At 46.2% G+C, this 16,916-nt stretch overlaps 2 protein-coding genes, 1 long non-coding RNA gene and 2 gene segments (V, D, J or C); 4 read left to right on the top strand and 1 right to left on the bottom strand.

Moving 5' to 3' along the window:
- The window catches only part of LOC102940154 (immunoglobulin epsilon heavy chain-like), a 1,331,510-nt gene that overhangs the window by 378,038 nt on the left and 936,556 nt on the right, over positions 1 to 16,916 (top strand). The window lies entirely within an intron of this gene.
- Positions 1 to 16,916, top strand: part of LOC119568011 — a 937,337-nt gene that overhangs the window by 365,962 nt on the left and 554,459 nt on the right.
- LOC102948108 overlaps positions 1 to 16,916 on the top strand; it is an 883,083-nt gene that overhangs the window by 337,216 nt on the left and 528,951 nt on the right. The gene's annotated exons all lie outside the window — the stretch shown is intronic.
- The window catches only part of LOC119567836, a 57,818-nt gene continuing 56,386 nt past the window's right edge, over positions 15,485 to 16,916 (top strand). The window contains 1 exon segment of the V gene segment in view: positions 15,485 to 15,637. Coding sequence covers positions 15,592 to 15,637 — 46 coding nt within the window.
- LOC122462699 overlaps positions 15,959 to 16,916 on the bottom strand; it is a 480,831-nt gene continuing 479,873 nt past the window's right edge. The window contains exon 5 of the long non-coding RNA XR_006285400.1: positions 15,959 to 16,031. This is a non-coding gene — a long non-coding RNA (uncharacterized LOC122462699). The remainder of the gene's footprint in view (positions 16,032 to 16,916) is intronic.

The following is a 16,916-nucleotide window of genomic DNA, read 5'->3' as shown; positions in this document are numbered from 1 at the left end:
TTAGCACCATCTATTCTTGCTTCTAGATTATTAAATTAGATTAATCAAAGCTGCTAGGGTGTCAGATACACTATCCAACAAGTTCTTGCAACCTATCACAAGTAACAGACACCCGTCACCACAGAAACTGAGCAACATCTTAGGCGTCTCAAGGCCAAGATTAACTTGTATCATGCTCATGTAGTGGGATACGATAACCCCTATGCTCCTTTAAAAAGTTACCTTCTGTTTATTCCGTGTGAAACCAAGCTGAGCATCTATTTGACATTCTCATCAAAAGCACCTGAGACAGGGTCTCAAATGCAAAATTTTCTAAGATGCCTAAAAGATACATTTACCTTAATGATGTACTATGTACTCTCTGGGTACTCTGTGCTATCTATGACTCAGTAACTGAGTAACTCACAATCATTTTGCCCTGTGTGCTTAGTTTAAAGTAACTGATTTTCTCGACACACACCCACACCGAATATTTATGTTGGTTGAAGACATTAACACAAATGAAATTAAACAAGTACCTAGATGATATTTGAGGAGCAAAACATTAGCTAATAGATTAACTAATCCAGGGATCGGCAACCCTTGGCACGCGGCCCGTCAGGGAAAGCCGCCTGTGGGCCAGGACAGCCTGCCCACCTGCAGCCTCCGCAGGTTCAGCCGATCACAGTTCATGCAAACAGGCAGATGAGTGTTAATGAGAACATCAGCATGCGTGAGAATGAGCGCGGGGATATTAAAGAGAACATGCCTCAGACTGGAGAGGGGAATGGAAAGATGAGTGTCGGGGGTGGTTATTGGGGTATGAAGGTGAGAATGGAATTTATTATTTATTATTATGACTATTTTTATTATTAGTGTTGGAGTTGGGGGTGGCTGTGGGCCAAGCGCCTAAGGCCTCCAATCACAGACCACAGCCCCACAGTGCTGGGACCTGTCCCAAGACAGAACACAAGGCCTGTCTCCACCGCAGTGAGTTTACAGCCGAGGTCTCAGAGGGAAGTGCAGTAGGAGTAGGAGTGGGAACAGGAATGGGAATGTGAGCAACAATATGAATCTCCATGATTAATAATCGTCTCCCTTCAGCGCTGCCTGCATCCTCACCGAGAGAAAGACTCCCAGACACACGCCGCTCGCCGCCCAGGAAATTTAACTCTCCAGCAGGTGTCCCAGCCCAGTGCAACCCTGTGACCCGACCCGACCCCTCCCCTTCACTGACCCCACTGACCCGACCTTCGCAGAGGCAGGGGCTCCGGAGACCCCTTCCCCACGCCCGGATAATCTGATGACAATCAGGCCCCACGTTAATAACCGGAGAATTGGGCTCACATCTCATCTGGGAGCTGCTTTTTCCCCCCTTTATACACCACCCCACCACACTGGGGCTGCACAGACAAACAGGAAGGGGGGATCTGACTGGTGTCTGAACCCTGGGGCAAGAAATTCACAGCCTTCAGGGAAGGAGCTTGCGTTCCTTATAAGGAGCGGGGTATGCAAATAGGGGTGAGAGTTTCCTGTTTAAATCTGTCCCTCTCTCTGCCAAGGCTGCACCCGGAGAGACAACCCTCAGCCCCCCGTGTTTGTGCAGTGACCAGCCAATTCCCTGAGGACTTTCCCCTCCAACACTAGGCAAAATGAACCTTTGTGTGGTAATTGAGACACAGCCAGGAACGAGTACTCTTACAGGGCCGCTCTGCTGCAGCAGAAGATACTGGCAGGTATTACTGTGAGCAGGTTCTATGTTTCTTAGGCACAATGATTGGGACCCTTTCAACTATCGGAAAGGAAACTGTGCCAAAGCCAGCGATTTGTCCCCTTCTCTCTCTCTGCTCCCACCCACGAGACCCCACTCTCCTTCCACCAGAGCTGGGACTGGAACCCAGGAGTGCTGGCTCGCCACCTCCCACCCTCATCTAGCCCACTAGACCCCCAAGCAGGGAAAGCAGCCTACAAGTCACTCCGTCTATTATTTTATTAATCTTTCGAATAACAGAGAGAGAGAGCAACTTTACTAGATAAGGGGTTTTGGCTTCAATGGAGCTATACTGTTTTAAACTATTTTGGGATCTGGCCCATTGATTTCAATGGAGCTATCTCCATTTACACGCTCCGATTTCATGAATTGTTGTATTTAGCCTGTGAAATCTATCTATGGTTTGGTGGGTTGGTTTTACTGCCAATTCGGTCCAGGTAAGTTTTATTTATTGCAAAGCAAACAGTCAATAAAACATACTTTTATACAAATTGTTTCTTCTTTCCGCTCTATACCCTGTGATCAAATAAAGTACATATGCATTGCTTTTGGGTAAAACTTTCCTTATTAAAAGCTTGCATTTGTTCTACTGGGGGATCTCTGATAAGCTCAGCTAGCAGGTGAGAAATGTTCTTCTCACTGAAAACGCCTTTTTGTCCAGTGTTACCGGTAGAAACAAACTTGTCCTCAGAGTTACTCCCCGATGATGTTTTCCTTCATCGCTCAATGTATATTTCTGGAAGAGGCTCATAACTGAAATAGCAACGGCTGGTGCTAAAAATGCGTAAGATGCATTCGGTGTTTGTGAATGGAAGGAAGCAATGGATTTCTTTCTTTCTTTCTTTCTTTCTTTCTTTCTTTCTTTCTTTCTTTCTTTCTTTCTTTCTTTCTTTCCCAGCACTGTTCGCGAAGGAGGATGTCTTGTTCTCCTTTCGAAAACATGATCATTTCCCCCCTCTACATAGATAAGTTCTCTCAAAGATGCAAAACGCCCCCATCTTATTTGCTATTTAAAAACTCAGTGGTCCAGAGAAGCTTGTTCATTCAATTTGCCAGCGACCTTCTGCATTCACCTTCTGTCCAGTCCTATGGCTGTGCCCTTAGCTGTCCGCAGCTTCATTTTCCTGATCAGACTTTCATGTTAGTTAATGATTTGTTAATAATTTTGTATATACCGTTATAAATCTGGTCGGGAAACTACAGTGGTGAAGGGATAGATTAGAGAGAGGCAGACAGCCGAGAGAGAGAGAGAGATCCAATCAGCATACATAGAGAGGGAAGGATAGTTTGATGGATATTGCAGAAAGAATAGACAGCCAGCGTGCAGACAGGAGGTAGAATGAGGGGATGGACAGAAGGATGGGCAGCTCTTGCGAGTGCATGGACAGAGGAGTATTTTTAAAACTATATTTTCAAAAAAAAAATCGCTTTTTCTTTGTCAGGTGTCCTCTCCCAGGTTGTCCTGACCCAGTCAGGTCAGGAAGTCAGGAAGCCAGGCGAGTCCACTCTTCTGAAATGCGCTGTGACGGGGGCTGATCACAGCACATCTATCATGACTTGGGTAAGACAGGCTCCGGGGAAGGGACTGGAGTGGCTGGTTCACTACTATTCCCAGTCGAGCATCTTCTACTCGCCTGCCATCCAGGGGCGATTCACAGCCTCCAAGGACCGCTCCAGCGTCTACCTACACAGGAGCAGCCTGAGACCCGAGGACACCGCGGTGTATCACTGGGCGAGGGACACAGTGAGGGGAAGCCGGTCTGGGCTCAGACACAAACCGCCCCTGGTGCTAGTTTAAAAAGAAGCCCCCAGCAGGTGGCGCTCCGGAGCTACACGCAGCAAGGGGCCCGTGGCCGCAAAGACACTCAGAACCGGACCGGCTGGTCTCCCCCCTTTGCCCTCCTCTCCCTGCATCCAACACAGAGCAGATAAAAGCAGAAAATAAAGAGGCTCTTAAAACAGACTTTACTGTTTACATATTTGTTTAGTCCTTTCAGGAATCCTGTAGGGCTCCCCACTGCTCCAGAGGAAAATTGCAGAGGAAGATAAGAATCGCCACACTTGATAAGAGCAGGCAACAAACTAGGCCATTTTCTGTCTCTGTAAGTGACCATTAAAAATTGCAAGAAATCCGCTGCTGTGGGAATTTATGCAACAGTCTATGTACCGGGAAATTTCTCTAAAACTCTCCTAAATCATAGGTTGGTTTATGTTACACAGTAGATTAAGGGAAGGACTTTGGGGGACCTTATCCGTGCACTGAGTGTTTCACCATCATTTGTAAATTGTAAGGTAGGGAAGCATTATTCCCATTTCACAGATAAGGGAGCGAGGCACAGAGAGATTCAAAGGGAGGCACCCAACTATCACCGACTTTGAGTGAGAGTCAGTCCCCCCGGCTGTGCCTCTGCAAATCTCCTCCAAACTGATTTGCCCACGGTTAGAAGGGTGCCTGCGGCACAGGTGGGAGCAGGAGAGACTTCTCCTGGGTTCCGGCCCAGCGCCCCTTCTCCCTGACCATCCCCCCTAGGCCCTTCCCAAAACCTTTGTGGCCAGAGCCTCCTGCAATAACCAGGGGAAATAGAAACTCTCTCTCTCTCTCTGGGTAAATTATCATATAACTGCCCACTAGGGGACGCACGGCCCCAGGTTCTGAAGCAGATGCACCATTGCTCTCAGAGACAAGCGACGGGGAATCACCCTCACCACTTGCGCTTCGGTCTCACGGTGGCTAGCAGGGAGATAAGTGCCCTTGTCCGCATGCTACTGGTCGCTCCTTGAGTCGTGGATTCCGAGGCCAGAAAGGACCATTGCCAACATCTGATCTGACCTCCACAGGCCAGAGAACTGTCCAGAAATAATCGCTCGGGCAGATCTTTTCGGGGAAAAGAGTGCAATCCGGCTTTAAAAATGGTCAGTGCTGGAGAACACACTGCGCCCATTGGTGAGCTGTTCCAGTGGCTGACCACTCTCCCTGTTAAATATTTGCACCCTGTTTCCAGTCTGAATGGGACTAGCTTCAACTTCCAGCCCTTGCCTCATGTTATACCTTTGTCTGTCAGATTAAAGCTCCCAGGATTAAATATTTGCTCCTCACGGAGGAGCCGATCCCCTGTCGGTGGCAGTCAAGGGGCCACGTCGCTTCTGATTTCAGGGAGGTTTGGGTCTGAACTTTACGCACATTCTTCGCCCGTCCCTCGGACTCAGAGGGAGAGAAATATGATCGTTCAGGGAAGGAGTTTGTGTGTCTCTTATAAGGAGGAACTGGGATATGCAAATGGGGGTGACACTTTCCTGTTTAAATCGGTCTCTACCTCTGCCCAGGCTGCACCCGGGGAGACAATCCGCAGCCCCCTGAGTCTGTGTAGTTCCCACCTGATCCCCCAGAGAAGTTTCCTCTCCAATCCCAAGGAAAATGAAACTTTGGCTCCATTTAAGTTTTAATTATAGCAACTCCTCCCCTCAGATTGTAGGCATATTAAAGAAGTCTGTGATTCCCCATAATTAGTCCCCCACAATTTAAATCCCAGGGCATGAGCAATTGAAAGATCTCTTGGGTCTCTTGTTAACTGGCAAGCTGCTGACGGTGTCTGTGTAAAGCTTGTGAACCGTTAATTGACTCTGCTCTCTAAGTGATACTTTAAAAAAAAAAGGAGGATTTGTGGCACCTTAGAGACTAACCAATTTATTTGAGCATAAGCTTTTGTGAGCTACAGCTCACTTCATCGGATGCATAAAGTGGAATGTATAGTGAGCAGATTTTATATATACACACAGACCATGAAAAAATTTACATTGTAAGGAGAAAAGAAAAGGAGTACTGGTGGCACCTTAGATGCATCCGATGAAGTGAGCTGTAGCTCACGAAAGCTCATGCTCAAATAAATTGGTTAGTCTCTAAGGTGACACCAATACTCCTTTTCTTTTTGCGAATACAGACGAACACGGCTATTATTGTAAGGAGAGTGATCACTTAAGATGAGCTATTACCAGCAGGAGAGTGGGGTGGGGGGAGAGAAAACCTTTTGAAGTGATAATCAAGGTGGGCCATTTCCAGCACATTTCCAGGAATTAACAAGAACGTCTGAGGAATGGCGGGGGGGGGGGGGGGGGGGGGTCCAGGCTGAGGTTGATGGTGGGATGGAACCCTGGATTCAGCCTGGACCAGTCCACACAAGAGATCCACGTCCTGGACACTACAGTGCTAATAAGCGATGGTCACATAAACACCACCCTATACCGGAAACCTACTGACCACTATTCCTACCTACATGCCTCCAGCTTTCACCTGACCACACCACACGATCCATTGTCTACAGCCAAGCTCTACGGTAGAACCGCATTTGCTCCAACCCCTCAGACAGAGACAAACACCTACAAGATCTCTATCAAGATTTCTATCTCTATCTCTATCTCTATCAAGCATTCTTACTACAATACCCACCTGCGGAAGTGAAGAAACAGATTGACAGAGCCAGAAGAGTTCCCAGAAGTTACCTACTACAGGACAGGCCCAACAAAGAAAATAACAGAACGCCACTAGCCCTCACCTTCAGCCCCCAACTAAAACCCCTCCAACGCATCATCAAGGATCTACAACCTATCCTGAAGGATGACCCATCACTCTCACAGATCTTGGGAGACAGGCCAGTCCTTGCCTACAGACAGCCCCCCAACCTGAAGCAAATACTCGCCAGCAACCACACACCACACAACAGAACCACTAACCCAGGAACCTATCCTTGCAACAAAGCCCGTTGCCAACTGTGCCCACATATCTATTCAGGGGACACCATCATAGGGCCTAATCACATCAGCCACACTATCAGAGGCTTGTTCACCTGTGCATCTACCAATGTGATATATGCCATCACGAAAGCTTATGCTCAAATAAATTGGTTAGTCTCTAAGGTGCCACATGTACTCCTTTTCTTTTTGCGAATACAGACTAACACGGCTGCTACTCTGAAATAAGTGATATTTTTTATAACTGATATTGACAGTTTGTAACAACCACCTCCGGAAGCCGTTAATTGACTCTGCGCTCAAAGCAATGCTGTGCAAGTGATACTTTGTAACAACAACTGTTCTTAGAAATAGCACAGAGAGACTCCCACTCTCTGTAGTTTTTAACGCGCTTTATCATGAATGTTAAAAGGGAGGGAGTCTCAAATAAATTAGTAACACCCCGAAAGTTAAAGAGACGGTGAAATAATAAATGAGATTAAGACAGAGAATGTCTGCGAATGAAGGCTCGGTTTAGATGACCAATGAATGGTCAGGGAGGTGCCAGCCTAGGAATTCAGTGTCGCTCCGCTGAAGAAGGCGCCAAGCGGAAACAACCAGGGGACCCCCACGGAGCAAACTGGAATCCACCCGACTAACCCAAAGGATGAGAAACCTGATAAGCACCTGACAGCCATCATGGAGCTGTCATGACAGACTGGCATAGGAATAAATTCCTATCAAAATAGACTCTGAGGACTGGGAACTTGGAGTCTGGTTCTGCCACCACCCTCCAGGAGCATTGGATGCGCGTCTGACAGGGCCTCGGCTCCACTCTCCTGTCCAGGCCACCTGGCCAGGCTCTGTCAGGAGCAGCTTCTAGGCTGGTAACTATAACTACTACGCAGAACTTGCATGAATGAATGTGTGGATGGATATGTGGATAAATAAGGAATAGTAGTGATCTAACATTGTGTGTTTTTATCTTTTTATTATATTTACAATAAATGCAGCATTTTGCCTTATCCCACTTTCCAAGCTCCTGTTGGTCTTATTTTATTAGTGTAACAAAATGGCAGGGCAACAGCCTATTATTCCTATTAAGATTAATGTGATGTATTATATATTTCTATTCCCAGGTGCCCAGTCGCAGATCCAGCCCCTGGACCCCCAAGCTCATGTGCAAAACCCGGAGACTCTCTCCGCCTCTCCTGCAGACCCACCGGGTTCACCCTCAGCAGCTGCCTGATGAGACGGGTCCGCCAGGCTCCCGGGAAGGCACTGGAGTGCATAGGGGAAATATACCGAACTTCAACTACCGTCAGCTACGCACAGGCCTTTAAGGGCCAAAAACACACACGCGGGGAAACGAAAACAGTTTAGCACTAACTCGTAGTTGATTTTTACTTCAGGCACGAGCGAGTAGTTCCTCCTGCTGCTCCAAGTGAAGTCAATTGTTATTTGTATTATGACCCGTAGGAGCCACGGTCATGGACCAGAGCTCTGTTGTGCGAGGCGCTGCACAAACACAGATCAAACAGCCCCAGGCAGCTTATGAAGTCAATGTAAGACAACAGATGGGAACAGAGACACATGGGGGTGGGGACAAGGAACCACTAAGACAATATTGATCAGCGACCTCAGCAAAAGAGCCCCCTAACAGACAAGTATTTTTCTAGGCTTCATGGCAAAGATGTATTTTAGGGGAGCTTTGAAGGGAAACACTGAGGTAGCTTTGCCCAAGTTCCCCACTCCCCCCATCCCTCCCCTGCTCCCAAGGCAAGCAGCAGCCGCGGGGAAAAGCAGAACTGTCCGTGTTTAAAAAGTTAACAAATGGACAAAGGAGGCTTACGTAGGAAGATGGGAATTGTCACAGTGGATGAGAACAGGCACCGAACGAGTCCATTTCCCTGCCTCCTCTAGCGGTAAACACCAACTGCAGGAACGTTGCAATGGGCAGTTCTGGAATAATCTGACCACAGGAGAATTTTCCTCTGGACCTCTTCATGCTTGTATATTGGTTTGTGCCATAAATCAGTTTAATCTGAACAATGCAAAGCCAACGTTATTAATAGAGACGTCTTAGACCAAGGCAGAAAAGGGGTGTGGCGGGGGGGGGAAGAGAGAAGTATTACAGAGAAACCTAAGGCTAAACCTAACATTAACGAATGTTAAAACACTTATAAAGATTTTTAAAGGGATATTCGCCACGGGCCTTTCCCTTATTTTAGCTCCTGGAACACCATCCGCCGGAGCCGGAGAGACACGTTCGGTGAGGTCAAGAAAGAGGCACCGGGGACGAACCCTGGAGAGCCATTTGGACCTCAAGCGGCAACACAGATTGCACGGTCATCACTAATGGGGAGGTCTGTCACCTGCCCTAAAGATCATGGGCAGACACAGTTACTGTGGTCGGTGACCCTGTATGGGCCGAGCTCCGAGCCAGCTGCCTGGCCTGCCAGTGGACTGAAAGGGGAGAGTCGTGATGGCCCGCAGCGTGTGATTACAAACATTCTCTAACGAAGGGGCCTACCCACAGGTCTTGTAATAAGAGTGGAATAGCTGAAAGAGAAACAGCTGCCAAATCCAGGTTCATGTCAATATCCACTATTGCCACGCGATTAATTTAATCTAGGAGAGGTGTTTTAAAGCACGCCTCACCTCAGCATCTCTGCGACTCACATTCATGAGCAAATCTTAAAGTAGAAAAATAAAATTCCCATTGGACAAACGGGGAAACAGTTTCAGTGACCTGAGAGCCTAAATGCAATTTTTAGAAGTGGCTTAAATTTCACAGCCTAAATGCCGGAGACAGTGATGAGGGTTTAGGTTCCCAAATAATGTAATTACCCCAAACCCGACTCCCTGAGGCTCCTTTGATTTCAGGGGGATTTGGGTCAGGGCGTTACCCCTCCCCCTCCCTCGTCCTTCTCTCAGAACCGGAGGACAGCTCATGAGATCAGCCAGGGAAGGCATTTCACGTGTTTAATGAGGAGCGGGGCATGCAGACCAGGGAGACAGGGTCCTGTTCAAATCTCTGCCGCTCTCCGCCCAGGCTGCACTACCAGCGCAAAGGCTTTGTTTAAGTTCGTTACCATCTGTGTCGTGCTGTTAAACTGGCCAGGAATCCTCAAGAGGGGAAGGGGGCGGGAACGGATGGAAGGTTTTTAAACAGTGTTTTTGATTCGGTTTCTCCCCGTTGGTCTGAATTACCCATGACATCCATACTGCATCACATCAAGCCCAGATCATTAGAGCAACGCCTCTGCTTGCCCTGACCAGCGGATGTCTGGATTCTGCTGTCAGCCCAGCTCTGCAGCCTGGCGGGAACCAGGTGTTGTCCCCAGTGTACCGAGAATTCTTCTTTGCAGCCAAACTAGTCCAACATGCACTGTGATAACTGGAACCCGAGCAGCCAAACAAATGCCTCATTTTCCAGCTTTGTGGATGAGAGAACTATAAGTGAAGACTCTAATGATGACCTTAAACCAGCTGCCTCAGGAATCTGCCAAGAACTTTGCTGAAAATATCTTCCTCATCTTAACCACGGAGCTAAGACGTATCCCACATCTGCCCAACTCTATTCGAATGACGCTCCTTCTGATCTGACAGCTCCGACCTTGCCAGTTTCATCTAGAACGATTCACAAACGTGGGACCTAATCCTGTAAACCCTTCATCATTTGATCAGTCCCATTGAAGACTGTCAGGGTTCCCTCCTCACCCTGAACTTTGGGGTACAGATGTGGGGACCTGCATGAAAGTCCCCCAAAGTTTATTTTTACCAGCCTAGGTTAAAAACTTTCGCAAGGCACACTTTTTTTCTTGTTCTTGGACGGTATGGCTGCCACCACTAAGTGATTTAGACAAAATTCAGGAAAAGGACCACTTGGAATTCCTGTTTCCCCAAAATATCCCCCCAAGACCCTTCACCCCCTTTCCTGGGGAGGCTGGAGAATAATATACTAACCAATTGTTTACAAAGTGAGAACAGATCAAACCCTGGTTCTTAGGATGCTGAAAATCAATTAGGTTCTTAAAAGAAGAATTTTATTTAAAAAAAGTAAAAGAATCACACCTGCAAAATTAGGATGGAAGATAACTTTTCAGGGTAATAAAAAGATTTAAAACACACAGGATTTTCCTCTAGGCTTAACTTCAAAGTTACAAAAACAGGAATAACCTCCCTCTTAGCATAAGGAAAATTCACAAGCTAAACAAAAGATAATCTAACACATTTCCTTGCTTTACTTACAATTTTTGTAATCTTAGAGGCTCGTTTCAGGTATGGTTTTAGGAGATGGCTTTTTCTGCCCTGGTCCCTCTCTGTCCGAGAGAACCACACAAAGAGCACAAACAAAACCTCCGCCCACAGATTTGAAAGGATCTTCTTTCCTTTTTGGTCCTTTTGGTCAGGTGCCAACCAGGTTATTTGAGCTTCTTAACCCCTTACAGGTAAAGGAAGGATTTTAGGCTACCATTAGCTGTAGGTTTATGACAAAGACAATGGGACTATTTGCATGTCTATGTACCACTTTTGTGGTAAGGGTTTCAGGAGTCAGTTCTGTTCCTATAAAGGAAGTTGAATCTCCCATTTAAATGCAATGTTTGGGCACAATACCATATTGCAGTTTAGGATTCAGCTCTACTTAAGATTTGTCTTTTAATAAGTTATACATATGCTGAAATGACTCTTCACCCAACTCCCATATTCCATATAAACAGACTGAATTACTACATATTTGGAGGGAAAGTGAGTAGTTAAGCATGTTGATGCTTGTATATACAAACACCCATTTCATCACTGTACTGGAAAATATAGCTGAACTTAATTTTTGTATGGAATTTGAAAAAAGTTTAACAGCCCTGATTGTTTTCTGTGGTAATCAGTGTGAACCTGGAAAAATTACATGCCTTCTCAGAGAAAAGAATCAGTCCACATTTACTGGGAAAAAAAATTCCTCTCAACTGGTGTTCAGAAGAGTGCTACAAGACACATACATAACCTCATGAGCAGAGGGCGGAGAGGAGACCCTCCCACATTATGACCAGCAATAATAATAATAATAATAAAATCTCAAAGAGGCAGAGGTTCACAGATTTGCAAACCTAAAAACCTGTGTTATGCTATAAACCACCCCAGCCCATGCCAGGTTTATGAACATTAGAAAGTTAACTGGAAAGGAACACTGAAGCCCATTAACCTGCATGTGGGCCAGCCAGTCCGCCCTCACGGACTAAAGGTGCAGTCACACCTGAACAGCTCAGAATTAACTTTGCCCTTTTAGGCTACATGGAGAGTCCTGTCACTTGCTCCAGAGTCCTGTCTGTTGTTACATAACAGATAAAACTTCAGTGGGACCTGGTGCTGGCACAGAGGGTCTCAGGTAAGTGGTGTGATTTTTCAGAATCTCTTTTGGGAATAGTCATGCAGGTGAAATAGCTGGTACTTATGATTATGCTATTTCTATGCATGTGTATTCATCTTGGTATCTGAAGTTATGAATATTAGCTATGTTTACTACATGTTTGCTCCTGTGGTAACGCCCACAAGATATTGATCCAGCACATGAAGGGAAAGTTGAATGGACACTGAGCTCACAATGAACCCTGAAAAATGCCTGTCTACCCTTAATGGACTTTTGGTGAATGTTCTAATTAGAATATGGGTGGGGGTGATGGACATGTAACTTTCCCATGTGACTCCAAACACCATCTTTCACAGTGAGAACAGATTTCCCTTTACTTGCCCCTTGGCAGAAGCGAAAAGGCCCTGGCCTCGAAACCTCCCCATTTTACCTCTTTTCTGCTCCACCCTCTCGACTATGAGCATATACTAACGGGAGCATTCTAACCAAGGGACTGAGGACTTGAAGGTAATTGGAGCCTTCATATTTCCTTGACCCACTGTGGGGCATTGCACTCCACATGATTTTATGAAAATATGCTAATGAGTATGAATATAATATAAGTGGAATATGCTTTGTGCAAAAGATCTCTTGTAAAGTATCATTACAAAGCTTATAATCTACTGAGTGTGGTCATCCTATTTGTATAAATGCATCACTCTTCAGAATTGTGCTGCAATTTAAAATGGTATCCTGAATAGAGATGGGTTTAAACAAATTCTTACATGCTTTCATGAATCAAGGCCTAACAAATTGTACTAGGGTCCCCCTGAAATCATTTCCATCCTTGAAAATCATCCACAGACCTGCCATCTGCCTTAAGCAATTTGGAATATCCCAACCCTGCACTGCTGTGGGATTTTACATTACAGTCTTTGCAACAGATTTCCCACACTTATATATTGCTGAGCTGTGTGCCTGAGTGCACTGTATCTTACCTGAGAAACAACAGGTCCTCCACCAATTAGAGAGTGTGGGACTGAGATTTTCAAAGGAACCCAAAGTTGTGAAGTTTCCAGCTCCCATGGGATTTGAGTATTTGCCTTGCTTAAGACCCTTTGAAAAATCCATCCTGCTGCATAAACAAAGTGGCAAGACAGAGCTTTTAAGGTCTACGTATTGTTGTTTTTTTATTATTTTATCCAGCATTTCCACAGAAATGTTAGTTTGACATTTTTATCTCTATTATTGCCTATTTATAGTGGGTGTTGAAAATAATATGAATGGTAATACTAAGAAGAAGAATGATAGAACACTTCTATGCAACTGAATTGTTTTATTCATATCATTAGCCCCACTCAAAGCAAGGCAGGTACTCTCAGTTGCAGAGGCCTACAAACACCTGCAGGATTATAACCCTAACCTGTAGATTCTTTCAGGGTGCCGACTGTCCATTCTTACTGTATGACTTAGCCCAGAAGTCTGAAAAACTGAATTCTGCTAAAACATTCTAAGCAGGCTAGGCGGGGATCCACACCCAACTCCCATTCATTTTAAGGTAGTAATCTAATAATAATTCCGTCTTGTAGTCCAGCATTGCAAGGAAGAATTTCAAACATAGGGGCTGGAATTAGGGGTGCTGGCTTGAAGGTGGTTCCTTTATATACAGAGTTTACAGTTTGGCTCAATGTCTCCCAGCACCGCCACTATAAAAAGTGTTCCAGTACCCCTGGTTTCAAATGAATATTTGCTCCCCATGTAAGGTCTGATCCGATGTCAATCGCAGTCAAGGCCACATCCCTTCTGATTTCAGGGAGGTTTGGGTCCGAACATTACACACATTCCCCCTTCCTTCTCCTGGAATTGGAGGGCAAGACATTTGATCGCTCAGGGAAGGAGTTTGTGTCTCTTATAAGGAGCAGGATATCCAAATAGGGGTGACGCTTTCCTGTTTAAATCTGTCCCTCTCTCTGTCCAGGCTGCACTTAGAGAAACCATCCACAGCCCCGTGGGTCTGTGCAGTTACCAACTAATCCCCTGAGACCTTTTCCCTCCAACTCCAGGGAAAATGAGACTTTGGCTCCAGTTAGTGTTCCTTGTAGCAGCTCCGGAAGGTATCTTCTCCCCTGGGAAGCATTGGCAGGGCAAGGGAGCAGTCTATTATCGCTATTACTATCAATATGATTTATAATATCTTTCTATTCCCAGGTGCCTAGTCGCAGATCCAGATCCCAGAGTCCCAAACTTATGTGCAAAAGCCCGGAGACTCCCTCCACCTTTCCTGCAAACCCACCGGGTTCACTTTCAGCAGCTACTGGTTGAGCTGGGTCAGACAGGCCCCTGGGAAGGGACAGGAGGGGATTGGGGAAATACACCCAACTTCTACTACCATCAACTATGCACAGCCCTTCAAGGGACGCTTCACCATCTCCAGGGACAACCCCAACAACCTGCTGTGTCTGCAAATGACCAGCCTGAAATCTGAGGACACCGGTCAGTATTTCCTGTTCTGTTCATTCCCTCTGAGGCACCTGGCATTGGCCACTGTTGGAAGACAGGACACTGGGCTCGATGGACCTTTGGTATGACCCAGTCTGGCCGTTCTTATGTTCTTAAAGTTGGTGGTGGACCCACACTAGGATTTTGTACACCATAATTTTGTTGCTGTTTGCGCAGATCACTGAATGGTGCTTCTGCAGCACATTGTCTGCCCTGAACAATTAAAGACTGAACTGCAATGCATAAGCACACGCGCTGCGGGACTAGTTAAAGGTTTGGTTTTGCCTCCTTACTAATTTCAGGATCCTTCCTCTAGACCTGGTGGATCAGCCTGAATTCTGCTGTTTAGGATCCTGCCCAAAGAAAAGACCAAACCACAAGAATATCTGGCATACCCACAGGTCTTTGCATTGAGGGGGAACCAAGGTGAAAAGCTGAAATAGAGACAGCTGCCAAATCCAGCTGCCTATTAACAGCCTCTATTCTCCATGTGGCTAATTCAATCTAGGCATTTTAAGGCCCTCATCAATGCTGCATTTAGGATTCCTTAGTGAATCTTAAGGTAGAGAAATATAATTCCCATTGTGCAAATCAGGAACAGTTTAAGTGAGCTGGGAGCCCAAGGCCAACTTTCGATAGTGACTTAAATTTAGGAGCCTAAATCCCAGAGACAGTGATTAGGATTTAGGTTCCCAAATCATTTAGTTACCCCAAATCCGACTCCCTGGGGCTCCTCTGCCAATTCTCGCTGAATCATCTGTGTTGCTGAAAGACAGCACAGCCCCACTGCAGGGCTCATTCTGCACTGAAGATGATGGTGATGATTGAAAGGACTACAGCTTCCTTTCTTGCTTTGTCTCTTTTCTGCTCACTCCCTTCTTCCTCAGTTTCTGCTTTGACAGCCCGTTTCCGGAGCCCTTCAGGACCGGGTTCCCAAATTGTGCTGGACTCCACACAAACACATGGGACCGGATCCGATGTAGCTCCAAGCCACTCAAAAATCCCCTGGGGTTTCAATAGGATTTGGGTTAGAGCGCTACACACATTTACCCCCCTCTCCTGGAATCGGAGGGCAAGAAATGAGATCAGCAAGGGAAGGAGTTTGTGTGTGTTATACGGGGCGGGATATGCAAATCAGGGGGACAGTTTCCTGTTTAAATCTGTCTCTCTCTCTGCCCAGGCTGCACCCGGAGAGACGATCCGCAGCCCCCTGGGTCTGTGCAGTGACCAGCCAGTCCCCTGAGAACTTTCCCCTCCAGCACCAGGGAAAATGAGATTTTGGCTCCAGTTAGTGTTCCTTGCAGTGGCTTTGGAAGGTATTTCCTCCCCTCACACCCATTGGCGGGGCAGGGGAACAGTCTCTTGTTGCTCTTAATACTAATGATAATTACATTATGTTTCTATTCCCAGGTGTCCGGTCCCAGGTGCAGCTGGTGGAGTCTGGAGGGGATGTGAAGAAGCCCGGAGACTCTCTCCGCCTCTCCTGCAAAGCCTCCGGCTTCACCTTCAGCAGCTACTGGATGCAATGGGTCAGACAGGCCCCTGGGAAGGGACTAGAGTGGATCGGGGAAATACACCCAACTTCAACTACCATCAACTATGCACAGCCCTTCAAGGGACGCTTCACCATCTCCAGGGACAACCCCAACAACCTGCTGTATCTGCAGATGACCGGCCTGAAATCCGAGGACACCGCCCGGTATTACTGTGCTAGGCACACAGTGAGCAGACAGCTATTAAGCAGGGAGCAAATACCGAGCTGAAATGGTAATAACTCTACCAACACTCTGCAGAGGGCAGCAGTGAATTAAAATTAAATACTGTTATAGTAAATTATTGAAGGAGTCAGTATTAAAGGGCATGTTTGTGCACATATCAGCATGTAAGTATTTAGGGATTTCTATGTGTTTTAGTAACATGAGACAAATATTCTTTCAGATCTTGAATAGCCACTGACATTACTGAGAATTAAGTGTGAAGTTAAATCCATGGCACTATGAATTGTGCTGGAATGGATAAAGTGTCCTGCACAGAGATGGGGTTAAGCAAATGCCTAAGTGCTTCCCTGAATGAAGGCCTAAGAAATTGGTCTAGGGTCTAGATGAAATCACTAATTAATTTGCATCCTTGAAAATCATCCCCTGCCCTACTATCTCCCTTAAACTCTTTGGAATATCCCAACCCCAGACTGCTGTGGGATTTTACATAGCAATATTTGCAAGAGATTACCCATGCTTAAATATTGGTGAGCTGGGCCTCTGAGAGCCCTGTACCCTGCCTGAGAAACAACAGGTCCTCAACCCATTAGAGAGTTTCCTCCCGGTTTTCAAAGGAACCCAAAGCTGTGAGGTTTCCAACTCCCATGGTATTTGAGAATTCAAACTGCTTAGGTTAAGACCCTTTAAAAACTCCCCCCATATCAGAATGCATAAACACAGGGGCAGGGCTGAGCTTCTCAGGTTTGTGTATTATTGTTATTTTTTACTATTTTACCCAGCGTTCCCACAGAGACTTTCATTTAGCTTGCTGACACTTTTATCTGTATAATTCCCTATGTACAGTGGGGGTTGAAAACAATATTGACACCACGACGAC

Source organism: Chelonia mydas, chromosome 13 (genome assembly GCF_015237465.2).
Source record: "Chelonia mydas isolate rCheMyd1 chromosome 13, rCheMyd1.pri.v2, whole genome shotgun sequence".
Lineage (NCBI taxonomy): Eukaryota > Metazoa > Chordata > Testudines > Cheloniidae > Chelonia > Chelonia mydas.
Note: the sequence above shows the minus strand (reverse complement) of the source record. Positions and strands in the feature narration are given on the sequence as shown.